General features: G+C 39.1%; 2 protein-coding genes across 6 annotated transcripts in view; one reads left to right on the forward strand and one right to left on the reverse strand.

Annotated features, from left to right (window-relative positions):
* The window catches only part of ST6GALNAC5 (ST6 N-acetylgalactosaminide alpha-2,6-sialyltransferase 5), a 110,900-nt gene extending 100,737 nt beyond the window's left edge, over positions 1–10,163 (forward strand). Inside the window, exon 5 of one of the 2 annotated variants that reach the window (XM_072997819.2) lies at positions 9,141–10,163. In XM_072997819.2, the coding sequence (XP_072853920.1) occupies positions 9,141–9,186 (46 nt within the window). In that variant the 3' untranslated portion in view covers positions 9,187–10,163. Of the gene's footprint in view, positions 1–2,759; positions 5,007–9,140 lie in introns of those variants that run through there. The other variant, XM_020794707.3, reaches the window with a different exon arrangement.
* Positions 10,164–12,286: 2,123 nt separating this feature from the next.
* The window catches only part of PIGK (phosphatidylinositol glycan anchor biosynthesis class K), a 148,181-nt gene continuing 132,821 nt past the window's right edge, over positions 12,287–27,646 (reverse strand). For 2 of the 4 annotated variants that reach the window (XM_020794705.3, XM_020794702.3), the window contains one exon: positions 12,287–12,478. In XM_020794705.3, the coding sequence (XP_020650364.3) occupies positions 12,433–12,478 (46 nt within the window). In that variant the 3' untranslated portion in view covers positions 12,287–12,432. Of the gene's footprint in view, positions 12,479–26,536; positions 26,761–27,646 lie in introns of all 4 variants that reach the window. The other 2 variants (XR_012086459.2, XR_012086458.2) reach the window with 2 other exon arrangements.

Here is a 27,646-nt window from a genome sequence, read left to right on the forward strand (position 1 = left end):
GGAGTGTGTCAGGTAATGCTCTACACATGATGTGACCTCATCATACTGTACATTCTTCCACTACTGTATCCCATCACGTCTGACTGTTGCCAGTGAAGATAAAGTCACAATATCATTTACAACATCGTTTATCTTAGTCCAGTCTTTGCCACCAACCTCACGCCTTCCATGTGTTTTGGAGTACACCTCCCAGGACCCTTGCACATTGATTATGTTACCTGGCACTACTGGAAGTTGACATCCTAAATATCTGGCTGTACGTGACATTATGAAGATGGAAAAGAAAAGAACACAAAGCAGAGTAGCACCCTTGTGTTTCTTATAATATAGATGGGGGTGGATGATCAGCAGACCACCTGCTTTTTGTGCAGTGGGCAGCTGCCCGATGTGTGTGAAACGGCACCCATGTACAGCTAGCCGAAAACAAGAAGAACTCTCTTGAAGTAACTAAATCCAGGAAGGAAATCGATGCATCGAGCCCTATCCACAATCAGATCATTCTTCCTTGGGTCAGGGCATCCTTATCCATTTTATGGCATTGAATAAACACATCAGTCTAAAGCTGGGGGCAAGGGGAACATTGAACCAGATGTCCAAAATGTCATCTCGACTTGGCACAGGCAATGATGAGGAGCCTTAGGAGTTGCAGTCCAACAGCATCTGGAGGGCTGCATGGGTCCCATTTCACGTCTAGGACATTTTCGCGTTCCATCAGGCTGGAGAAAGAGGGCCATTCCAACTCAGCTCAAAGAATTCTGTTTGCTTTCCCCTTCCACTTCCTTTTTACTTCTGTATTATAGAGCCAACTTGTGGCCTTGGACACCTTTCATGGTCCTTGGGTACCCCTAGAAGAAGGGAAGGGTAAACCCCTTCTGAATATTATCTACCTGAAAAACTCTGAAAAGGGTCAGCATAAGTCAGAATTAACTTGACATGGCATATTGTTGTTGTTGTTGTTGTTGTTGTTGTTGTTGTTGTTGTTGTTGTTGTTGTTGTTGTTGTTGTTGTTTAGACTTTAGTGAAGCACCAGCTGTATCAGAAGTCTTACCTCTTGAAAGGGTAGAATATAATTTTTTTAAAAAAATTAATACAGTATATAGAAATCATTGCCCCATTACAATGTTTAAAATGGAATTTTGGTACAATAATCTAAACAGATGTCTGTTACATTTTTTATAATTAAATGCATGTATATCCTTTTTCATTATAATGTCTAGTTCCATATATAAAGAGCTATATACATTTTCAACAGTTCTGTACAGCAAGTTTTAAAACATTAATATTAAAACTGTTTTTTTCCCCTTGAGTATATCAGAATAAAATTAAAACACTACACAAGACCATTCTTGATTGCAATGCACGTCTGTTATGGCTTTTGCATTTCCTGGCAACGTCCTAGCTTTGTGCTGTGTGCACCAACATGAGATATATTCAGTCCCTGTTTGGCGAGAAAGGCAGGATATAAATAGACTAGACTAGAACAGGGCAAAAGACAGCTTTAATTCTGGTGGTAAACGGGCACTTATAGAAATAATAAAATATTAAGAGTGGTTAGGTAACAAAATAAGGAATTGCAATTCAGTTTGGCGTTACACATTAACCAATGAAAAAATTAACAATTTGCTACTGTGAATTACTGTTGTTACTAATTACTGGTGATGTACCTCAAGTTAATGCTGATTTTTATATTTATTAAACTTCCATTCTCGCAACAATGTTCTTTTTGTAACTGTGGTATTTATGAAAACACACTGCTGTACGTTACATTGGGGGGGACTACAGAATCAGACATGTTTCACATTGTTCCCCTTGTTTCTCCTTTTGCAGTGGTCATTTTTGTGCTTGTTTCATTCTGCCAGGCTGACTTTATTTTGTCTCATTTTTATTTATTGGAATTGGATGTGTCTGTGGTGTGATGAGGCAAACTGTATCCAAGCTACAGGCTTAAAAGAAATAATCAAGCTTGAGTGCAGTTCAATCAATATTTTTTGGAATTTACATGCAGATACTTTCCACTTTAAGGAAGTATAGCTGATACAGAGAGAAAAAGCAATTTGAACCAGTTCTTGGCTAAAATTAGCATCATTTGGGCATGAATGTTCTGTGTGCCTAGACTGAATTATACATACCTTGCAGAATAGAAGGGGTTGAGAGCTACAGCTTTTTCCAAGACTCAAGTTGTAATATTCAAAGGTAGATGTATTATTTAAAGTGACTATTGTTTAAAAATTATTTCCTTTGCTAACTGAGTTCCATTTCAGTTAAAAGCCATGCAGCAATGGTTGATTGACAGGATACAGCTAGGGGTTATAATGGGGCTTGCTTTTATCATACATGACATTCTGGCAGGATTTCCATATGAATGTGAGTCACCAAATGAACAGGCTAGGATCAGCTTCCTATTTGGCAATCCCATTCATCCTTCATGAATACCTCTGCAGTTTTGTTCTTAATACAAAGTTAGATATGAAAGTTGTCAACCTTTACATGCCCAGTGTAAGCAGTCTGGGACATCTCAGAAGGGTCAACTTCCTTTAGATTACCAATATCTAGCTTAGATTAGGTAAAATAATTTCAGTACTGCTTAAATAAGTTTTTACAAGAATTTTCCAAATGTAGCTTCAGCTGGAAAAACAGGAAAAAGGAAATGAAAAGAGGATTTTGAGTCCATCAGTTTGCTAGTTCCAATGGTACTTCTTTGCAGTCAGTAACATAAGTAACATCTATAACTTCCAACTGTTCCATCTGTCTTTATGCAGGGATCCTAAGCATCTTTCAGTACCTTACCATTATTATGAACCTCTGGGACTTGATGAATGCACGATGTATCTTTCACACGAACGGGGAAGAAAGGGCAGTCACCATCGTTTTATCACAGAGAAGCGAGTGTTTGAGAACTGGGCCCGGACATTCAATATTCACTTTTTTCAGCCAGACTGGAAACCAGAATCACTTCCTCTAAATCATGTTAAGACTAAACTGGTATTCTGAGAAGAAGGGGAAAACAAATCTCACAAGGCTGTAACCTACAATCACCTACTGTATCTGTGGCTTCAGAGGACAATATGCAGCAAGCCAACCTAAAGAAGAAAGGTTATCAGGGTGTGCAGATGAAAACTGGTACAGTATTCAGGAAGTTATTGCAAAGGAATGCCATTCGAAGGACATTTGGTATCCAGCTGTGTATCTTAAGCAAATATGTTAACTTCTGTCTAATGAACATGCATCTATGTATGTGATTTGTTAAAAAGAAGCAAAAGGCAAAGAAACCTCTTATAAGATGCAGAATTCATCTTGTTTTTAAGGCACATTGCCACTGGGTTTTCATAGTGACATTTAACAATTTACTTAGTGGAGGTTTTTAATGCAATCCAGTATTTTTCTATTTCACAATGATATGGTTATTTATCTTTCATAATCCTTCCAAAACTGAGGATTTATATTGCTGCTGGTTGAAGGCCCAGCTTCTTGTTTATACATTTTTCTCTTTGAAATATAGGATTGATTCTATCTAGCATGTAATTAATATTTGATCTGGAAGTTGGTGTATTTAATTTTTTTAATTTTTTAATTCTTCGGCTATGTTCCAGCATCAAGCCGTCCGACAGGAAGCACATCCTCAAGTGATGCGGTAGTGAATGATGCCTCCTGAAGTAATCTCTGGCTTCATGCACACAATTAACGGAAATGTGGAGGACCAATTTAGGACTTTCCATATCCAGATTGCTTTTAGTCCCCTGGTATTTGGCATAACTCATTTTCCATACCGAAGCAGGCTGGCCTAGAGCTCCACCTAATCAAAAGATGTTCCGGGCAAAAATGACTTTCCAGTGACTTGCTAGGTGGTTTTGGTGTGCTTGCCACATGCAGACTAGACCTTTTAGGTTCCCATTCTATAAACACTATGTGGGTTGTGCAGCAGAAACAAGCAGGGCTAGTATCCTACTGAGCTCTTTTCCTGATGGGACAAGTTCTGCCATTTCACAAGGCAGTGATCTCCACAAAGAAAACCTGCCTTCCACTTGCCATCAGCAGGGTTTGTGCATGCAACATGATATTGTGTCATTTTGCTAGCAGGACTTCCCATTAATGGAACTCAATATACCACTGAGACGTCTGTGGCATTTTAAAACCAGAAGCCTGTTCAATTATGGACCCTCATAAGGGCAGTTGTGTTCCCCTACTTTGGAAGGCACTTCTTCAGGTGATCAGTCATGCAGTGGTTGCACAGCTGGCCACACAAAGGATCGCCTGCTGGAGAAGAAAAACTGCAACACAATGGGCCTTATGCACATGGCTTTTCATAGATGCTTTTGGGCTTAAGAATGTATTGGAATATTATGTGGGAGTAAATCCCATAGAACTTAGTGGAGTTTTCTCCAGTATGGTTGCACTGTTTAAGGCAGGAGTGAGCAAAGTGCCACCTTCCTGATGCTGCTGGACAATATTGCTTAGCATTTCTCACCACTGGCCATGTTCATTAGGACTAATGGGAGTTGTAGTTCAACAACATCTGGAGGGGCTGTGCCTTGGCCACTCCTGGTTTAAAAGGTAACCATTTCAGTGTGACACATAAACCACATGGAACACACAGGAGGAAAGTATACGTATGTGGGGAAACATAATGAAAGCAATGAAGTTTGACTGCAGCCTTCTCTGGGATTGGCAGAGCCCAGTTCTTTTGTAAATACAGGTTTTTGTATAAATAAGCAGCTGCTGAAAGAAGGGAGGTAAATGCAAAAGTAGTTTCTGTCCCAAAGTCCAACAGCATATTATTTGGAAGTACAGAAAGCAGACTGTATGGTTCAGTTCTTGAGACCAACAAATTATATTGATCTTACACTGAATATGATAATGTGCCAGTTTCTTTGACATGCCTACAGGTTTTCTTGTTCTTGCATATCAGGCTGAATGGCACTAATAATTCTGTATATGGATATGTGCACTTTGTGTTTTTTTGTGGGATTATACCTGGCTTGTGAATAAAGAGGACTTCCATTTGCAAAGTTATTTGTCCTTCCACCTCAGTAATGCTAGAAGCCAACGCATTTGTTCAAAGTTTTTGCCAAGGATTATTTTACCAATTGCACACTGCCACATGCCAATGGTTCAAAATTAAGGACTGCTGAAGGAGTTCTGCCTTGCATCACCTCCTGAATCCCTGCAAGCACATCATATTTTGTAGGGACTCAGAAAGGGTTCTAGAACATGATGGGGGGACATGAACAGATCTTTTCCTAATACATTAGGAAAATAGCTTTTAACAGTTTGTGTCTTTAATGGGGTAATCCCAGACAACCTCGGTTGGCACAGGGGCTTCTATAGGCCGTGGTGGTCCAAGCGATATATGAGTCCCAAGCCGTGTTAGTTTCAATGGAATGTTATCAATACCTTATTGAGGTACTGATCATTTACAGGTCATCTTTCATGTCACTGGAAAAGATTTAATTATAGATTGCAAAGGCTCCACTGCTACCATGGTTGTCTCACACTTAGCATTTCTGTCATCAGTTGAATAGAAGAGATTTTGAGAAGTATATGGCTGCAAGACATGATTGTGGTCCTGTACACTAAATAGAAAATGGTGCTGGCAGCAAGATTGACTTGTCACTTGATTCCATTTGTTAGTTAGGGTGCTCTGGCTTGTATTTTAAAAGGCATCAAAATAGTGCTCAGTTGCTACAGTCTGTTTTACAAAGGAAGCTTCTCTTCAAAAAGCAATAATCCTATTGAGCGGCTATTTAGGAGAGTTAGAAGTGGGAGGACTGAGTCTTATGTTCTGCCTTCAGTTAAAGGGATCAAAAGGATTACTCTTGTTGAAGACAATTCCTCTATGGCTCCTGAAATTGAGACAGGAGTCCTACTGCAGGGACTTGTTTTCATATATGTGGGGCCTCATTCAAGACCGTTGGTTCAAAACCAAACAAAAGGATGAGACGTGAGTACTTTCCAATTATGATTTCTGTAGAGAGTTACTGACTAACTCTCAGATGAACCTAATAGCTTTGAAGAATGGGGAAGTGGCATTGTGGGAGAAAGAGTTTAGTGGTCCAGGCCACTGGATCTCCAGCATCTTGTCAGGGCTTTGCTCTGACATTGTTTCAAAAAAGCATGATGAGGTAATCCATAACCTAAACAAGAAGGAAACCAGCAATATGATGTAGCCAAAGCTAAGTAAATGTTGAGATGTCTTGAATGCAATGGAAGAAACTTTGAGTCTCTTTGCGTTCTATGAAATTTATGTTTCAGGATATGGACATGAACTGCAACAGTCCAAGCGTTTCCCAGAAAATCAAGGTGGTTATTAAAACATATTATTACACAATCACCATCCATGGCAAATCACACAGAAATTGAATCCAGAGTTTGTAAACCAACAGCCTGGACATAGGCATTTGACTGTCATGAAGATCATATGTTCTTCTGAAATAAGGGTAACCCACTTCTCTGCAGCTAAAAGGTGGTAATAGTATTCACAGACATCAGTACAGAGTTTGTTTTGATTTACCGTATTTTTCCTACCATGACACACTTTTCCCCCACAAAACGAAAGTCTTTGCGTCTTATGGAGCGAAGAAAACAGATTATATTTTCCTGTTTTCTTCTCCTAAAAATTGGTGCATCTTATGGAAAGGTGCGTCTTATGGAGTGAAAAATACGGTAACTTGGTTATTGTCAGATGTAAAGGAGGTGGCAGAAGCTAAGAAAAAAGTGGATTGAACGCTGGAGGTAGGGTGGATGGAGAAAATGTACTTATTTTCAGAGCTGCTTTTACTTTCTTTTGCAAGGTATCATTAATGTTTGTCTTGTTAACTCAACCATCATGTTGGCTATTCATGAGCAGAGAGCTTGGATTACTACAATCTTAGCATAGCCTTGAAAAAACCCATTTTGAGGCAATTTTGTGTACTAATGCACGAGGATAGCAAAGATGCACAATTTAAACTTTCAGATGAATGAAAGTAACACATGTGAAACAGTAATAAAGAGGTGAGTATCTTGAAATGTAGGTCACTATAGCATTTTTTGCAGTGTTTCCCCCCCATAAGCAGTTACCATTTTTAGAAATTCAGCATTACATTGACACTTAAAGGTGTCTTTTGCATTCACCTTTCAAGGACAGAAAACTGAGAACCTGACTGTGTTGTGCTCTATTTTTCTATACCTGAATTTTCCACTTGCCAGGTTGGACTGGACCTTTTGCTGTTGGAAGCCAAAAAAGCTTTGGAAGGCCCAAGATTGAGAATTACTATCTGAAGTTACTTCCCTATCAAAGAAAAGAACTTTATTAAAATTTTATCCCCCAGTACAGCTTTCAGGCAACACTTTATATCCTGTTATTAATATATGACAGTAGCCCCAACCTTGTCCCTGAAGAATAAGTGGTTTTATTTAATGCAGGAATTTGAGTGGGAGGGAACCCAAAGTTTGAAAACATTCCTTTAAATAGACATTCCATCGCTACCTTACCTCCAATGACTTGATTGCAGGATGTAGAATCATTACTTCCTGTGTTTTGGAAAATATGGCTCTCTAAAAGGAAAGCTGTATCACATTGTGCCTCCGAACCTCCCTGTAGATTATCACCCCATCTCTCCTTATTTCTCTCAGCCACCTCACTTCTTTCTTCCTTTTCTTGGGGGCAGGATGTTGGGCACTAGTGTCTAAAGACATTCTGGACACCTTCCAGTATTAATAGTTGTAATACTAGGGTGGGTGGGTGGCCCATCTCTTTTCACCTTACAATGGCTTTCCTTCTCGGGCAAAAGATAACTCGCATGAGGAGAGCTTTGAATTGCACCAGGGGTTGGCTTGCCTTTTCTTTCTTCCATTTTTTCCCTTTTAAAAGCATCCCAATACTCCCTCTGCAGGGAGGAAGTATATGATACGAAGCTTGTGAAAACTGATGCACTCAAAGCAGACTCTTTTAAGTGTTTACTTTTCCCGCATAGGATTCTTCTCAAAGCTATTTACAGAAGCATAAGTAGGTCTTCCATGAACACTACCGCTCTAGGCACAAATACAGATCTTCCGTTAAATCCAACCTATAACAAAAAATTTAAACTATGGTCAGAATCCTATTTGTGCTCGCGTAAGCTTTGTGTCACTTGCCAGTCTGACTGCCACTAATCGACACGGTGCATAATTGGGGATGTTATCACAGCAGCTCATCAATTAGCTGCAGTTCACAGTGGCAAGCAACACAAACTTTATGCACACATCAATAGAATTCTGGCCCATGTATTATTTAGAGGTACTAACCCAAACTGAAACTGACAAGGTTCCATTTCTCCACAAATCAGCAGCAGCAGAAGAAGAGAAATCAACACCAATGCCAGTTTCCATTTTTTAAAACCTTATTGTATTGGACATTAGAGGCCTTTTATTCACCAGGCCAAAGACTATCATTGGGGGGGGGATACAGAGATGATAGTGATATCATCTTGATATGTTACTTGGCTGTTAACATGCATTTTACACCCAATGATATGAATGGTAGTGCCATGTAATATTAAGGCAAATGGGATACATTCATCATACTACCTTACCTGCCCATTTCATTTACTACAGTAAAAAATGTACTTGCTCTACTGATAAACTTCATTTAATGATGCCCAAAGAAAAAGGGAAACAATTGGGATTTCAGCCAAACGCTGCCATGCCAGCCATGCTTCCTTCCAGGATACTCCACCGCATTACCTCTCCTTTGACTCTCCCTTGTTTTCCATACCCATGTTCCCCATCGCTCAGCATTCCATGGCCCCTGAGCCTGCTCAGTACAGCAACCAAGGTTTAGTGGCAGGAGATTTCACCAGCATCCTTTCATATACCTCATCCTAGTTAATAAAAGAGCCCTGAGTATTAGACTACTGAGCACTCTAGGCATCAGAAAAGATAGTGAATGTTACAATCCAATAGCCTGTGCACAAAGAAATCTTACCCTCAAAACTCATTGAGCATGGATTGCTGCATTTCAATCTAATTGCTTTCCTCACCTCTGTTAATCAGCTTTGCCGGCATACTTACTGCTTTTTCCGTTTCATAAATTGCATTTTAATAACCCACCTAATTGCTTCTTTTCCCTAAGCAGATTATCTTTTCAGAAGGACGTCTTGACTTGTATCTTTATGTTTCCCCAGAATCCATCCAAAGTCTGCTGCTTTTACTCAGATGGACAGTTTTTAAGTTAAGCAACAGGGGTTGACGAGGCCCATGAAGTGGAAATGAGAAGAGTTTAATAACAACTGAAGGAAGACTGCTAATTTCATGTTACCTGTCTATTTTCCGATATGACTGACTTCTGTCCATAAAATAGATTTATTTATTATATTTAAAAACACAATAATTTGGAAAGTGGAGGGAAGAGAGACCGAATGCCACAATGTTACATTGAAAGTTCTTTAAAGAGAAGTTCAGACAACACTGTATACAGTTCAAAATATACACTATTTTTAACTTACATTCCAGTGACCATTTCTGTATTGCTTCATTTTTAAAGTGAACTGAATTCATGGGTCTGGGTCAATGTCTGAGAAGCCTATTTTTCATAGACAAAACCAAAAACATTGCAAGACCATCTATTTTGAAAAAGTTTTCTTTTACCTGAAGACATAAAAGCCTATTTCACACTTATTGTACTTTAGCTGTCCAGTCATCATGAATATCATACAATCAAAACTTTTGTGGCCATACATTGATTCTCAGCAACCAGCTATTTATAGTATAAATTTCATACATTATCAAGAAGGAGAGAAAGAACTACAGTACATTATTCCATTTCCAAGTAATAGACAAATCAATCCTGCTCTAAAACATCAGAAAAAGGCCTTCTCTGATGAGCAGAAGCTTTTTATGGAAGGAAGGCATCTTTCGATTCTACTCGACCATCTTCAGTTCTTAACGAACAGAATTTGATAGTAGAAGGCTACTTTTATCTATAATGCATTCCCCCTCTCTTCTGTGCGCCTCCACTCACTCAACAGAACCCTACTAAACACACAGAGGTAAGAATCAATGTCTGAAGTCTGTTCCATTTTGTATAGTCCAGTTTTCATTCTACAAAATAGGGCAGCACACTTATGAAATACTCGTGAAAGAGCAACAGTGCTTAAGGACAGATTTATATTATACCCACCTGAAATAGACAGATGGTGTATCACCACAAACATACATTTTTTCCCAACATCCTCATTATACAGATCTGCAGTTATATATATGTGGCAATTTTCTATACTGGGACCATTCTATTTAAGGACTGACTGGATAAATTTCATCACATATTGTATTTTGACAGGACTTGTTATGGCCCATCTAAAAAGTGTTCTGAGACAAGCAGTTCTTATGTACACTTTCATTTTTTTCTCTGGACGCATTTAATTCAGCAATAAAAACTAAACCTCAAAAACAAATAAATAATACAAACAACATAAGGTAGAGCTTTTTGTTTTCAAATATGTAGACTTAACAGGATATCATAGGCATCCTTCAGTCTCGAGAGACTATGGTAACGTGCTCCATATGGAGGACTTGGAACAGCGTCTAGTGTTTTGACGCTGTACACATCAAATAATGTGGAGGATAGGCTGTTACCCAACCAGCAAATCCCCCCTCTCCACATCACTGAAATAGTCCAATGGAAAGGCAAGAGCCAATACAACTGGTTTCAGTGACATCACAGGAGTTGACAGAATGACATGAACTGCCTCCGGGACTCTGGCTCCAGATTTTGCCTCAAGGTTGACTTCTGAAGCCTTTTCCATCAGTCGATACAGCCACAAGGCAGTGGAGGTTTGAAGTCAGAGTTTTCCTTCTGCTAGATGGGCTGCCTTCCAGGGCTGAACGAGTCCCACCTACCCGGCCTGTTCCCTCATGGCATGGACAGCGATGGTGGCGCCTCAGCGGGGGTTTGAAATTGGTTTTCCTTCTCCTAGATGGGCTGCCTTCCAGGGCTGAACGAGTCCCACCTACCCGACCTGTTCCCTCATGGCATGGACGGCGATGGAGGCGCCTCAGGATATATTCTTTAGCATTTTACTAACATGTTCTTCTATGTACACAGCAAATGTATGAGTACACAGCATATTTCATCTACCATACTGAATTCAGGACACAATGTGCTTTTAGAACATCTAAGGGTGTGTGTCTTCTTGCTGAACATGAAGAGGCTATATTTTCAAGCCATGGGTAGTTTTGCTCTTCATGTTGATTCAGGGAGGTCTTTGCTTGGTCCCTTTGTTGTATTCAATTCTATATGATTCATTGAATCTAAGAAGCAAAATTGCCCTAGGTAAAAGGATTGATCTAATGGGCTGTATTTAACAGAAGAAATCAATATTCCCTACAGTATTTTTGTTTCTGTTGAGCAAGTATTCAATATGTCACGGCAAAAGTCCACAAAGTGACTTAAGTTTATATTGATAAAATGACATCTTAAACATGGTTCTGTATGCTGTCAAGACTTTCATTTCACTGGTGGGGTAAACAATTTTTAATTAATAGTAAAGGCACACTTCCTTGGTGCATCTAAGATGATTACATATATTTTTAAAATATCTCTGCACACAAATGTGGAATACGTTTGTTTTTGTTTTTTTGTGGTTTTTTTGAATAGCATCTCCCCAAATCCCCCATCCTATATGCTAGCTGTGAGGGGTTTCTGTGAGCTGTAGTAAACAAAAGTAATATGTGGAAGTTCTGTTCTGCAATACCAGTACACTCAATGCAGCCTGAGCGAAAAAGCTTTTGGTACAACTTACAAAGTGTGACTTGAGATTTTCCCTGAAAGATGTAGGACCTTGCTCCTCCACACAAAGACCTTTCCTTAAAAAAAAAAACAAAAAAACATCAATAAAGTGAACTTGGATGTTGCTGATCGTTTGGGGAAAGGCAAAAAATACTTGGACTTCAGGTGTCTGCTCTGCAAGAACTGAGTGGCAGTAAGGCCTAATGCTACATCTCATCCATTCTGCAGTCCCATTCAGGACAGAAACACTTTGTATTCCTCGCCTGTAGAGCAGACAGATTTTCCTCCTGGCAGTATGTCAGTCACTATTTAAATCTTGTTTCTACACCTTGGAATGCCCCTGCACTTGTTCCTTAGAGAGTTCGTGTCATCAGAACAAATGGAGGACTTTGTGTGAACGGTCTGTGATATCGTACACAATTGTGTCTAAACTGGTATTAAACATATGTCTTAAACAAGCCAAAATATGAAGTGAAAGATGTAAAGATCATAATAAGGAAGAGAAATGCAATGTAATGAGAATTTGCAGGCAGGAGACTTGAGCACTCTTTATCCATTAAACTTTTATTTTCCATGCAAGGATGCATTCACTGCAGACATCTTGGTTGCTCTGAGGTTCTAGAAGACATGTTTCATGTGCTTGATTCCATAGGTTTTAAAGAAGACCATGATAATGAGTGCCCAGAGTCCTAAAATAAATCCCCCAGGAGGATGCCAGTCCTTCTGTTTTGGCTTCTGTGAAATGAAAATAAATGTTAAAATATTAGCATCCATTGCAAGTTGTTTGCTAAAAACCACATATGAGAAAGTCTTTCTGCTTCTATAGAAAATGCATGAATAATGAAATCCTCTATGATTTACATAGTGCAAATCCCACTGAGCTCAGTGTATCTTAATTTCCACTAATTGTTAGTAGCCTGAGAAGATGCTGCAGTGTAGCAAGGCTTTATAGCCAAACTGACCAAATTACATTTCTGATGAATCAAGTTTTTTTTGTCACCATTTTCTTTCTCAAGTACCAAATACATTTTTGTTTTGGACTTTGATTAATACAAAGTCCATTCACATTTACACATATTCTAAATTTATACAAAGAGGACAATTCTCCTTCTGCATCACATGCTGAACTGTGGAAAAAAGCTTAATTGATCACAGTGAATTGACACTCTTTGCAATCCTTCATTCTCATCCTGTGGATTTGCTGTTTTATGAACTGAATGTTATGTATGTACTTTGGTAACAATGAAAATGCTTTTAAAAGAACTTAAACACCTACATATATTACCATTTGAAAACATTCGCTGAAGCCATAGTAAACTGCAAGTAGAACAGGCCCACTGAATCAATGAAATTTACAGAGGAACTGATACGTCAAATCCCCACTGATTCAATGGGCCTACTGTAACTTTGATTTACCACCATTATTTCTAGCTTCAAAATCAATAAAATAAAAAATACTTGGAATATTTGGATATTTTATTCCTAGGGAATGACTCAAATCCAGCTGTTCCTTCTAACTAGAACAGCTTACTGAATTATTAGAATTTACATAAAAGCTGGGTTGCCATGTTCAATTCTACAATAAGTACACCCATCTAATTGAGCTTGTTTAGGTTTATTATTTATTTATTTCATTTATATACTGCCCTATTGGTGTCATGCACTATTCATGTACATTTATGCAGAATCTGACAGAAAGCAAAATCTTTACTTTTTCATACTCTGTATAAGAGAAATAGTAATAGTTCAGGCAGCAGTTGAGATTTGTTAGAAATCTGATTACTGGCAGAGGAGGTCTCTGTGAGGAAGGCAGAAGAATGCAATCCAACAAATTGTTCTAGTTTTAAAAAAACCCAACAATGTATTTCAAGCAATGAAAAATGCAGGTAGCTTTTGGTTTATGTTAATGAGAAGAGAGCTGACAACAAAAGAATGTATATTCACCTTAAAAATGGCTAAGCAACTCTCATTAACAATAGAATGTATGCAGCACTAGATCACTCTCCTCATTGGTATTCACACTCACCCACTTCCCACTAAAATATCTCAGGATAGCAACCCCTAAATACACATAGCTGCCAGCCCAGCCTGGTCCTAAAAGAAACAGCTTCTGCTTCATACCACTTTGTGCAAAGGAAACTTTCTGGTTTAAAATTTCCTAATTAACCCAGTACTCCATATGCATATTGCATTGCTCTTTTCATCAATCTCTGTGTGCCATCAATCTTTCTTCACTTGGATCTTAGACAAATCCTTACCATAAAGTGGCACCTGACCCTCCTAGACAAATGACTTCAATTTGCAGTCAGTGACACTAAAAGCCTTTCTCGTCTTTTTTCTATAGAACACATAATTTAATTTCTTTAAAGAAATTTGCAGGAATAAATATTTATAAGGCGACCTCGCTGGAAGGTTTTACATCTTGTCATACTACACACCACAGCTCCTGCCCTGCTCTTGCTGAAATTCCAAGGGAAACTTGTATGAAGGAATTTTTAATATATATATTTCGATTCAAGCAAGTTAATCTGTTCAAATCTGAAAGAGTCCAACTTTCAACTGTGCTCGATATATTATAGACAGAAACAAAACAACAAAGGGAAAAATAATTGGGAGAAATGAATACACTGCCTTCTGAGAAATAAGTATTTTTTGATATTTGAGGTTGGAAATTTACAGCCTGAAAGCCACTTTATTTTAATACAGTGTTTTAAAATGCTGAATCTCATTAATCACCCTGATGGGTTTTCACCACAAAGTCAAAATCCACAAATCTTAACAAATAAAGATAGATTACTTTCTTACTAATGCAGCACTTCTAAACATTCCTCAGACCACCCTTTATTCTTTTGCTCCCTCAGAAGGGCTCTGATGACTCTCCCACCTTCATACATCAGATGGCTATTGGGATCTTAATGCTCTGGATATATTTATTTTATTTTTACCCTGTCTTTCTCCTTAGAAAAGGACCCGACATGGCTTACAATATTTAAGAACAAAACAAGTACACAAAGGTGGTGTACATCATTAAAACGCAATATTTAAAGCTAAAAGCACAAATATTTAGGAGTACTGTAGAAGCAGGAGGTATAGCTGAAGATGAGAGACCTGATTATTGCAGGATGTGATTTCTAGTTGACTAGAAGTTGTCACAGCCCTGATCTCTCTCTCTCTCTCTCTCTCTCTCTCACACACACACACACACACACACACACACACACACACACACAGAGAGAGAGAGGGAGAGAGGGAGAGGGGGGGTATATTTTTCATTCTAGAGAAAATGCTGGTTAACCCTACTGCGTGCACAAAACTTTAGTGAATATTACTTATTAGTGTAAAGCCCAAAATCACAGGAAGTGCCACTACCTAAAGATTGTTCTCCCTGCTGCCGCCCCAAACATTAGGTTTAGGAGGTACAATCTTTACTGACAGGATGGGCTGTAATTTTCTCCAAAACAAAACCATGCCTGGCCATTTCATTACACTATTCAAGGACATCGAAAAAGGATTCCATCTGTTTACAAGCATAGATTGAGTCTCTCCCCAGAGTCCTTTATAATATGTAGTTTTCACCATTCCTCCAGTTCGCCAGCACTTCATAGCCATTCATTCTTTGAATTGTTTCCTTCCAATATTTTTGAGCTAAAATATAGGTTGTGTTCATCAAATGAACACAAATGCTAAGCATTTGTCCCTGGCTTTTAAAAAGAAAAAAGAAATTATTCAAATTGCCCCTGGAACATACCTTTATACAGTAATTTCTTTAATAAGTACTAGCAATAATTTCCCAGGTTCATTATATGTTCAAGCAACCACCAATCACATGGTTTTCCAAAGATTATCTTTTTATGCCAGGCTTCTACTGAGACTCCACTGAGCAAGTGTTTCCACAGCACAAACAGGGCCTCCCACTGAGAAAATTGTAAAAGCAACACAAATATCAAATGACTCACGGTCTATGGCATGAGAGGTTCATCTGAATGGGATTTTGGTGTTAATGTACTAGGAGAGGGGGATTTTGGACAGACCATTGACTCACATGTGGCCCTTTAAAGTTGTAAAGCAATGGTGGGCAACTTTGACCAGTCCAGGACACATTTTTGTTTCCCCCAGGAAAAATTTTCACCAAGCAAAAAAGAAAAGGAAAAGAAAGGAAACCAGAAATGGATGGAAGTCCACTCTCTGTCTTGAAGGTGCTTTTTGTACTAAAACAATGTAGAGCATATCTGCAGTGTAATATAAAGATGAATTCCAGCCTAGTTAAAAGGTGAAGGCTTCCAGGAGCTGAGACATTTTTGCAAGGATGAAGTCTGGGTGAGCCATGCTATAGGGACCAGTATTCATGAAAGAAATCCAAAATCATAAGTATGGACTTTCATTTACACAATCATTTTTCTTTTTCTCTGTTCAAACACCCCAAACTCTGCTCCAAAGGATCCCCCCAGACCTTCAGATGTTAAGAACATGGGCAGCACCAGGAAATAGGCAAGCCTACCCCACCCCTTGTTCTGCGAACAGAACCCATTTCACTGACAAAAGGGACCTCTTTGATAAAAACCAGATGAGTGGAATAAGCTATTCATCCTTCTGTGTATATACTGTATATTGTGTTTTGATTGTATTCATTGTTGGCTGTAAAATAGTATAATGTCTTTGAATAGCTATTAAAATTTTAATACGGTAGATTATCCAAAGGTGAGCTGTAATTCTTGAAATTGTAACCCCATTATATTGGTGCTAGAGGGATTTCAGAGCTATGTATCTTCTCATGACACCCAATTAACACCAATGTTTTGACTGCTGCTTACACATTTTTTACATTTTTTTGGAAACATAATATTACTATTTCCTGAGATGCTTGTCAAATGATATGAAATTTGGGGGATTAAAGAGATTGCATGTATATGGATTTTTTTTTCATGGTGGGGAGGTGCCTATATTATTTAGACATGTTAAATTTGAGGAAAGCAAGATCTGCTAAGCAGGGCTAACAGCATCTAACAGCATAAATATTTGGATCAGGTCTATTACCAAGAAATCTGAAGCATGTCACTATATCACTAGTCAGTCCTCTGATCTTTTACAAACTCAGGAGACTAAATTTCATGTCTTCCATACGCTGCTAGATTTCTGTTGCCTCTACCACCAGCACTTGGGAGCTATGTTGTGGTTTCTGCTCAATCACCATTCATCAGCAAATATATCCAAGCTCTTACAATCTTCCTATGCTGTAATCTAGCAAACCTTCCCTTTTGAGGATTGCTGCAGTGCTAAGGCTGAGAAGCAAATACTGAGAGCACAGTAAGTATGTTGGTAGAAATTTATGTCATATGTTCAGCCTTTCTTATATGTTCATCTCATCAAGCACAATTGTCCTTATAATGCTCCAGTAGTGAAAAGATTATTCCATTGAAGGCTGTGTGGTATTTTTGAGAGATGCAACTTAATTCCCCTAAGCAAAATAAATATTAACAGTCAGTGAGAGGAGGAGCTGAACTGGCACCATAGCCATTTCTTTCCGACCTCATCCTAAATCCTTAAAGCAACACAAAGGAACATCTGATGCTATCTAGGCAGAAGACCAGTGTGCCGTCCTCAAGCAGTCAGAACACAGTGACAGAGAGTGACTGCGCCAAGGGTATACTGATTGAGATCGAGCAACAAGAGGTGGTGCCAAAGATACCCACGGAAGTTTGCTTGGTTGAAGAAGGAGGGGAGGAGCTTGACTTAATAGTGTGGGAGGAGGTAAAACCAAGCGAGGGAAACGCGCGGGAATTTAGTTTAGTCATGGCGGGAGAGTTAGGAGGCACAGTCAGTCGTGGGGTTCAGACGGAGCCCATGCACGACCAACGGCACTCCCTCAGGGATCTATCGGGAATTTCCCAACTTACAAACTGGAGGAGGACTCTTACCAGACCCCCCACTAGCCGGAGCGAAGAACTTGGGGTTTGACCCTTGAGAATGGATCGTTACCGTTTATCCGCAAAATCAACTTGGGGGACAGAGAGTGATCCGTCCGGGGCCTTCTTTCCAGCAGAAGCCCCCAGAGGGGGACTGGGCCCGGCACCCGTGTTGCGGGACAGTATGTGCGGTGCGGAGCAGCCCCCTCAGACCCATGATGGATCGGGAACTCTTTGGGCCAGCTCCCTTCTGAAGGAGAGATGTTGGCGCGCAAGTAAAACGGTACCAGGTTTTGTCAGTTGATACTTTATTGGAACCCTTTGATTCCACTGAGCTCAGTTCTGTTGTTAAAAATAAAAAGACTAATGTTGAAAGTTTAGACCAGCCTCCAACTCTGTTTCCCGCCTTCATGACAAGCGCGCCCCCGGCAGAGGAAGAAGTTCGTTACACTAGGATTATGGCTTTCCACAGTGGGTCACAATTTCTGAATTCTCACCAGGATCTGTGGGCTTCCAGAAACCTCAAACACTGTACTTCTTGTATTTTCACACACTTGATGTTGCTGAGCCATGGCTTACTCCTTTCAGTTGCTTGACCTCTGCCTCAGTTTCTTCATAGGCGGACACTGACTCAGTGGCCAAAATCTTTTTAGTTATTTATGCTGGCATAAGTGCAATGGTATAAAGTGAAGCCGCAAATTGCTGCTAATTTAAGGAGTCAATGCTTGCATTTCTTATAATGTATCAAGTCCTGAAACTAGCACACAGTGAGAAATGTGAGCAGCAACTCATTAACTAGTAGCAATTTGCAACTGTCATTCACACCACACCATTTATGCTAATGAAATAATTAGAGATGGGCACAAATCAGAAAAATAGTGATTTGTTTGATTCATCAAGGTCAACAAATTACAAATCAGAAAAATAGTGATTTGTTTGATTCATCAAGGTCAACAAATTACAGTGGTGCCTCGCTTAATGACGATAATCCATGCCAGGAAAATCGCTGTTAAGCGAAAACATCGTAAAGCGAAATTAAAACCCCCATTGAAACGCATTGAAAACTGTTCAATGCGTTCCAGTGGGGTAAAAACTCACCGTCCAGCGAAGATCCTCCATACGGCGGCCATTTTCGGTGCCTTTATAGTGAGGAATCCGTCCCTAAGCACAGCAGGGAGCTATTTTAAGCACTTGCTGGCCATTTTGAAAACTCGATGATCAGCTGTTTTTGATCGTCATAAAGCGAAAATCGGTTCCCGAAGCAGGGAACCAATAATCGCTAAGTGAAATTCCCCCATTTAGACCATCATTTTGCAATCGCAATTGCAATCGCAAAAAGATCATCATAAAGCGGATTCATTGTAATGTGGGGCAATCGTTAAGTGGGGCATGACTGTATGATTTTTTTCTGATGAATCAATTTGTCAATTCATTTTTTTACTTTAAAATCCAATAAAAGAACCTCCCAAGCACCTAGAGGCACCAAATTCACAGGTAAGTTTCCCCTAAGTCCCCTCTACAAGCTCTACACATTTGGTGAAGTTTGGGTTTTGGACATCCAAGTTATAAATCCACAAAATGGTTCCCCTCAGAAAATTGCCCTTTAGCAGCTGGCTTGGGGAAACCTAATCTTCACCAAACTTGGAGAGATTGTAGAAGACAGTCAATAGAAGCTTCTCTGTGATTTTTGGTGTCTTTAGGTGGCTGGGGGAGCTGTTTTCTAGCCAAATGAATCAATGAATCAAAAATTGCTAAAAGTTCATTGATTCGCATTTGTTGGCACTTATTTGTACAAATACAAATCGCTGAATTAGTGATTTTTGAATGAATTTGGTGATTCATTTTTAAATTTGTAGCTATGAAATATTTTGTTCTTGAGATTTCCATACTTAATTAGATGGCCTTACTATTCTGAGTTAGTAACTATGAGCACATACTCTGCATCTGGCACTCTTCTTTCAGCTTTGATGATAATCCCTTGGTCTTTTGTATTCTTGTTTGACCCTGCTAATTTGATTTTTCACTGGCTAAGAGGAAGCTCACTACTTCAACAAGAACCATGTTCCATATGGTAGCTGTTCCAAATTGCCTTGTTAAAGTTCACTGTCAATTCAGAAACCAAAAAGGAAGCACACAATAGTTCATAGATCCACATACAATAAATGCTTTGTGTTGGTCCTCCGGTCAGAACCAAGAGGGATGGCATTATCTGCACCTGTCCATGACACTTGATAATAGGTATGTATCTGCATGGAGTTATAAATATATAAGCCTCTTTTTTATTAAAACGTGTCAGAGAAGTGCTCATGCTATCACGGAAATTCCTGGTTTGTCATAATATTTTTCACATATCGGAACTATTACATAGACAGAAGAATTCAACGCTGTAAATAATCTCCATCCCAAAATATATGTGCATAATTTTAGGACAACTGCATCTCAAACTACTTTGCATTAGGAAACTTTCCATAGAATGCTAATGAATCAAGTAATTCTATACTAGAATACATAGTATTTAACCATTTGGCATGCAGTACTTCACCATCTTTGAGATACACAAGTACATGAGTAAAGAATCTGTGGACCAGGAAATCCTGTACATGGCTGTCAGCAATTCCTCTGATGGCAATGGCTGGGGGGAAAGTGCCACTGCAACCGTAGTACTTGCTGCTGGCTGCATCTATCTACAGTATGTTTATCCTCCCTAACCCAAAAAGGGTTCTGACTGCCTCTGGGGAATAAAACTGTACTACATGAACCAGCCATTAGGAAATAATGATTTCTTGCCATCACAATAGATCTGTTGAGATTTTATTAACATTTTTATACATTATGATGTGCTCCTCATGAGAAAGAATAATGTGTCCCTTTCTAAAAGGAAGATGCCTTCCAGACTCTTGTGACATGTACTGTTAAGGCCCCTTTCTTGTAATAATACACAAGGAAAAAAAACTTGGTTGTTTAAGGTACAGAAGTTCCTTTCCAAGCAAGTATATTTTGATCTTGCAGTGACCCAACAATCTTATTGTCTAAATTAAAACATTATGCCTTCCAGAAAACAAGGTGAAGTGAATCATTCATATCTCAAGATAAACAGGCCCTGTGACACCTGTTGAAGGTTCACAAAATTGTTTCTTCATTCAGCTTGATTTCTGCCTCACAGTTTCCCTGGTGTGGTATCCATGCCCCAATTCTACTTGGCTTGTGTATATACTTTTGGATTTGCACCACACATTAACCCCTTTGTAAATGCACTCTTCATCCCAGTATAATTGCTCTTAACAGGTGAAAAAGTACACAGAAAATGGGACAATGCGTCATGAACAAATACATTTAGCAGCTTAAGGGCTGGTTATTATTAAATTGGAGGAGATGTTGAATTAAAAAGCTAGGTAGCTAAGCAACAGCTGGCTTCCAACTGTGAATAGTTTTCTATCATACTCTTTATAGTTGGGATAGAATCATTATTCTGGGGAACTTCAAAACAGTTAGCAGAGCCCTGCTTTGCATAGTGTAATTAAGGAGAGGATAAAACAGAGTATTTTCAAATTGGATGGGTCTGTAGGGAATCCCAATGGAAAGTCTCCAAGATTTCTAACGAGTGCTTTTCATAAAGCACACACCACATGTAAAAATGCATAGTGTGAGAGGAATTATAAAGGAAACGTGCTAGAGACACAGCAGCAGTTAAGCATGTTAAGTTGTTTAATATTTTTAAGAGCAATTTAAGATAAAAGTTACGATTACATCCCTTCACACTCAACCATAACAGGATGAAAAACTGCACTGTACACTTAGATTCTATTCTCAACGATTCAACAGAAATCTCCTTAAAACGGGCTAAAAAGAGAGCTTCATACTTGTTTGAAGTATCTATAAGAACAATTATCCGGAAAGATCCATATAGCCATGCTTAGACAGCACAATATAAGAACCACTAATGATGATCTATAATCTGTATCAAAAGCATATTCTTAAGAAAACGCTAAAGCATATGCTCAAGTCTCCCATTGCAGCTAATGGAGCTTACTTTGGTTATTCATAACTATGGTTGTGCAGCAGTGCAGTGAAATTCTGGGGCTTGTGTAACAAGAAGTCAGGATGTTGATACTCTACTCCCAGCCTTTCTTCAAGTGGCACAATGGGCCCACATGTACGGGTTTTATTAGCTCTCCCACAGGTCAACTCCAATCACATTTTTAATGTGATGACACTACATAAAGTCAGCATACATACAACTACCTTTGCCCTAAGCCAATGAGCCCTGGCACCAGCTCAGTAAGAGATGGATACCTGGCTTTACAGTCACCTCTCATGCAGTGCCGCTCACCCTCAGACTTTCCTCCCCACCTGCAGAGCCATAATAGCACAGCAATTCCCTCAGACATGGAAGCCCAAGGATCTCCACTGAACTGCACCAAAAATGTCCATTTTCCAGGAGGGCCAGAAGTTCCCAATGATGTGCAATGTGATACAACTATGGATGGATCTATACCAAGTCATTTTCCTTCAAAACCAACCTGCATGTAACCAGCTGTAAGCAGCATTGATCAGGTTCTTAAAACATAGAGACAGCATCTAAACCAGTCTTGCACATACAGGTTATCAGCACTGATGTAGACAAGCCTTATAAAATAGGGGTATTATACAAAATGCTAGGAGGATGTGGATATAAGGTAAGGGTGGACAAACTGCAACCCATAGATTAGAGGGCCCCTGAGGTTACCCTAGAGCCCCTCATTTTAAAAATTCCAAGAATAAGAGTGGGAGACATATTTCCAGCCCGCAGAACCATTTTTGGTTTGTTTCTTTTGTTTTTGCATTATGCATGTTGGCAGGTACCTCAAGACTCCCCACTTCCCCTAAAAATCAAGTAAGTAAGCAAGCAAGCAAGCAAGCAAGCAGCAGAAATGCCCATCCAGGCACTTATGGTTTTCTTGTAGCTGTTTTCAGCCATTTTCCAGGTCTGGTGAAGTTGCCCATCCCTGAAATAAGTGGATGGAAATGTGAGTAATGAAGCAGAACAGAAAAATTAAAGCTAATGGCATGTCAAGTGTAAGTTCCAAGATCTGCCACTCACACAATACCCTGTAATTAAAAGTAGGCTACAGCAGGTTTATAATATACAGTAGGATTGGAGTTCAATCTAAATTCTAGAATCATCTGGAAACCTGAATTTATTTATATATTTAACTTATATGCCACCTTTCCCCCAATGCAAGCATCCAAGGAAGTGGTTAAAACCCTGACGTGGCTAAAAAAATAATAATGCTCAATATCCCATTGCCTAAGTGCACTGTGGAAGGCAATCAACACAGGAACACCTCCCCTTTGCGTGACCACTTGTGCGATTTCTTTCACATTTTGCTTTTGAGCTGTACGATATTGGTCAATAAGTTACAATATGAAAAATCAGTGAAAGCATATCTCAGAGACCACATCTCCTATTAGGAGCCGGCTTGGGTGTTGAGATAATCAGGAGAGGCCTTTCTCTCTGTCCCACCATCTTCACAGATGTGTCTGATGGGGACATGAGAGAGGGCCTTCTCTACTGCAGCTCCCAGACTCTGGAAATGCCTCCTACAGGAGGCCAGGCTGGCACCATCTTTGCTGTCCTTCCACAAGCAGGCAAAGACCTTTCTCTTCGGGCAAGTTTTCCCTCAATAACTACCTACGAGTACATGAGTGACTGGCCACATGAGTAACCTTTAGGTGGATTGCTAAGCATTACTGCTCTGACTGGGTCTTTAATACTACTTGTGTTTACCATCTCTCAAAGTAGTATTTGTTCCTTTTTAATATTTACTTACTGTTTCTGCTTTAATATTGTCTTTTAATGATATAAGCTGCCTCTTTATACTCATTGTTCTTAGCTTTACATTTTCTCTTTTACATTATTAAAAGAATGTTTAAAGGTTAGAACAAGAATTTCTGTTGTATACTCAGTGTTTTCAGCTTTAAGTGCTATCTTTTAATGATGTAATGATGTCTTGGGTCCTTTTGAAGGAGAAAAGGCAGGGTAAAATATTTTAAATAAATAAATAAAATAATACTCAAACAATACTGAATTAGAACAATTTAAGAGTAATTCAGGGAGACATCCATCATCAGTACAGAAAAACTTTCATTACCACTGAAGCCTCTTATGACCCATGTTGATAAACCAGGTCCAGGCATGCTTAGAGTAATTTAGCCTACAATTGTTACCTGTCACACTTGTTACCTGTCAATTAATCCCTCTAAATGCAGTGGGGTTCAAGTTTGAGTGGAAACATACTTGACTGCTATACTCAACAATCCCAAAATATCTAATGGTCACCTGAAAAAACTAAACCATTTCAGGCAGACTCAAAAAATTTAAATTTAATGACTAAACTGTATACTTTATTGAAAGGCAGAAAGATATGGCAATATCAAAATCTGCACAATATCAAAGCAGAATTACAATAGCATTAGAATATTCAAGTGTTACGTTTCTAATAATTGCCTGTACAATCAAAACTGCATGGCTTTCATACAGTCCTCTATATTAACATAGCCATATGAAAACATACTAATTTACACAACCTAATTGTCTATGTAGCTTTGATGTTTGACTATCTGGATAATTCAGATCATAAACTTAATTAGTTTTTATGAAATTTGGTTAAGCTTTTAAATTCTAGATCTGCTAAACTGATTTGATATGTTGACTCTGCACTTCACCTGTACTGGACACCTTGACAGAAATCAGTGTTTGGTACCCCGGCTCTTGAATTAAATTGCCAACTACAGCACATGTGATTTATCAAGACTGAACACTACAGACATCAATCATAAGGGACAAATTAATAGAGTACATTTAGAAATACTTCATACGCACTATGGAACTTTTGAGAAATAGTTTGTATATATACAAAACAAATGGAAAACTGGATCTATAAATCTGTCACCAATGACTTTGAAACAAACAAAAAGGTTCAGAGTGCAAGAGAAACTTCCTGACCAAAACAGAGAAAGAGATCCAATGAGAACGAACCAACATGAATTAAAGTGAATTGAACCATATCACACTGAATCGAAAAGCACTTGACAAGCCACGACAAAAAATTAAAAGATAAGCATGTTAACAAAAAGCTTTCCCAGGGAAATGAGTGGAACCTCAAGTGAGCTGGATCATGCCCATTTTCTTCAGTACATTTCATTAAAAAAACCACATCTTGAAGGACTGCTTTTATGAAATTTGGTTAATAAGCAGAAATAGAGGGATTAGACAAAAGTGCTCCAAATTGTTTCATACACTAATAGGCATCTTTTATGCTGGAATTCTGTTAGGACTTTAATCTTACCATGGATATGAAAGAGGATTAAGTTATTAGCAAATAGTTGGAATTATTAATTTTCCCTCATGACCCAAAACCCATACAAATTATAAGCCTGCATATTTTACCATATGTAATGTATTGGTACATATTTCTTTCTTTTTTGCTGGAGTGGGGGGTATGAAGGGATTCCTTGTTTTAACAAAACAAAGTCAATTTTTACAAAAGTGGAAACATTTCATTTGAAATATTTTTATTACAACCAAGTAAATGTGAAACAGAAAAGCATCTGAACGTTCCAAGGAAGAGGAATAAAGAAAACCCTTCTTAAATGGTGGCGATGGCGAGGGAAACGTGAAGCAATTGGCTGAACTGCCAATTTAATGCATTTAATCTGAAATTGTTTTGTCATTAAAATCTATATTGGAAGACCTTAAATAAATCAGAGTAGGTGGAGAAGAATGAGCACTGAAAACAGATGACCCCTTATTTCTTTTCTCTGCCCTTTGTCTTGCATGCCTACTGCATCTCAAAAATCAATAAGCAAGCTGGAATCCAAACATACACCCCTTGGCCAGGTTTCTCTGAGTCAATGTGTAGATACAACTCACCTAAGAATAGCACAGTCACTTGTAACAAGATTGCTTGGTCCAAAAAGTACGGCAGCCCAGGATTTCCTAACCTTTTCAGGTCCTTGGGAATTTGGCCAATTTTCAGAAAGTGGGCCGTGTTACAAAATGGTTGCCTTCACTCTTTGCCAGCGAAATGAAAACAATGGAAGATTTAACAATCAGAGGCATTTCTACAAAACTCCTGTTACAGAGTCTGGGAAATTCAAGCTGAGCTTGATCATGCACCCTTCAAGCAATTTCTGCAAGTACCTGGGAAAGATTCATCTGGGTTGTAACAGCAAAGAGGAGTCATGCCACAGAAGCAGAACTATGCAAAATCTGGCAGAATATCCTTTTTGTTCAGAGACATATTCTGAAAGGGAAGAGTGGCAACTTTGAAAGGGCCAGGGGACAGATTTTTCTGCCCCTAGGAACCACCAGAGGCTGTACTAGACACCCAGTGGAAGTGGAAGTCCAGTTCCAGTTACATTTCTCTAGGTTTATGGGACTCGTTGCATTGCAACATCGTCATCAATACTGGAGGCTTTAAAAACAGAATCTGTAAACAGACTTTGCCTATCCTTGCTTGTAAGGGAAGGAGAGACCATATGCACAGACTCAGAGAGGTGTGATTGTTCTTCCACTTCCAAAGTAAGGTGAAAAGAAACTTAATGTGTTGGTACAGGGCATAGATCTTCATGAGCTTGCATGGTTACAAGCTGACTCTTCCTAGTTACGCTTCCCTAGACCAAAGACAGTGCAGGCAGCAGCGACTTCAACTCCGAACTATTTTCAAGGAGGCAAATGTGGGCTAAATTGAAAAGCAGCAGATCTACGTTATCAGATCTATCCTATTGGAAAATATTACTTCACATATTATTTAACCGACCACAGTTACGGGCGCCTGACCGTTTGAGATACCAGCCAAGGAAAGTTTTTCAAAAGGATAGTAATGGAAAGGTCACAGAAGTTACAAACCTGTAAATTTACCTCAGTGCTTTCAACTGCAGTGCAAATAGCTTCATGCACTGAGACTTTCAAGGGATTCAAAAACTCCAATGGACAAGGAATGCGAGAATCATCCCTGTTCCTTCAAACCTCTTGATTACAGAGTAGATGGAGGGCCCAGGACGCAGCACACAGCACAGACACCCCCTCCCTCTGGCAGTGGCTGGTTTTCATTCTTATAAATATATAGGACTCTGCACAAATAATGATGAGAAAAAAACACATGCCATCAACACACCACTACAAAAATGATGATAGAGATTTTTAAGATCGACATTATAAACCCCAATCAGAATTCTGTGAGTAAAGCGGTAGCTTTACCATATGGCAGCGTCAAGGAAAGCAGCTATTAACCTTTTTTTTTGGGGGGGGGGTTATGGAATTAATTTTCAAAGCAAGGCTCTCCTATTTCACTAAGACCAACATTTCAGCCCACACATATTAACAAGGTTTTGTTTATTTGGGGAGGGGATAAACACCTAAAACAATAAATAACTGTTGAACTTCCTACCCACCATTCCTTGTGATATTCTCATAAGTACATACTGTCTGTATAATTAATTTAATGATATATGAATTGCAGATGTTATGTACCCAGGAGGCTACACCCCACAGTTTGGACCCTTAATCAATACCTCATGTGTTAATTTTTACTTCTAGAGAAGAATACCTATCAGTGGGTGTGGAACCTACGACCCTTCAAAGGTGGTTGAGCTACAGCTTCCACAGTCCCTTGCCATTCAGTTTGGTGGCTGAGGCTGATGGGAGGTAGAATCCAACAAGATTTGGAGCCTGTAGGACTCCTATATGTGATACGCTTACTTAGAAATGGCAAGGTTCTGCCTTGTGCCTTGAGCTGAAACCTATATTATTCATTCCAGCAAGCATGTTTAGGGATCTTGATCACGTACTAGTCTACATGGTTCAAAATTTAATATTTTTTTCCTTAGAGGAATGGGTGAAATCAAGCAAGCAACAGATAAAGAAGAGGGTGAGGAAGAACTGGAAAATGCCCGGGGCCAGACTCAAAACCAGTACACATCATCAAAATCTTCATGGAGCATCCGGTAGCAATTCCTA

This window comes from Pogona vitticeps, chromosome 4 (genome assembly GCF_051106095.1).
Source record: "Pogona vitticeps strain Pit_001003342236 chromosome 4, PviZW2.1, whole genome shotgun sequence".
Taxonomy (NCBI): domain Eukaryota; kingdom Metazoa; phylum Chordata; class Lepidosauria; order Squamata; family Agamidae; genus Pogona; species Pogona vitticeps.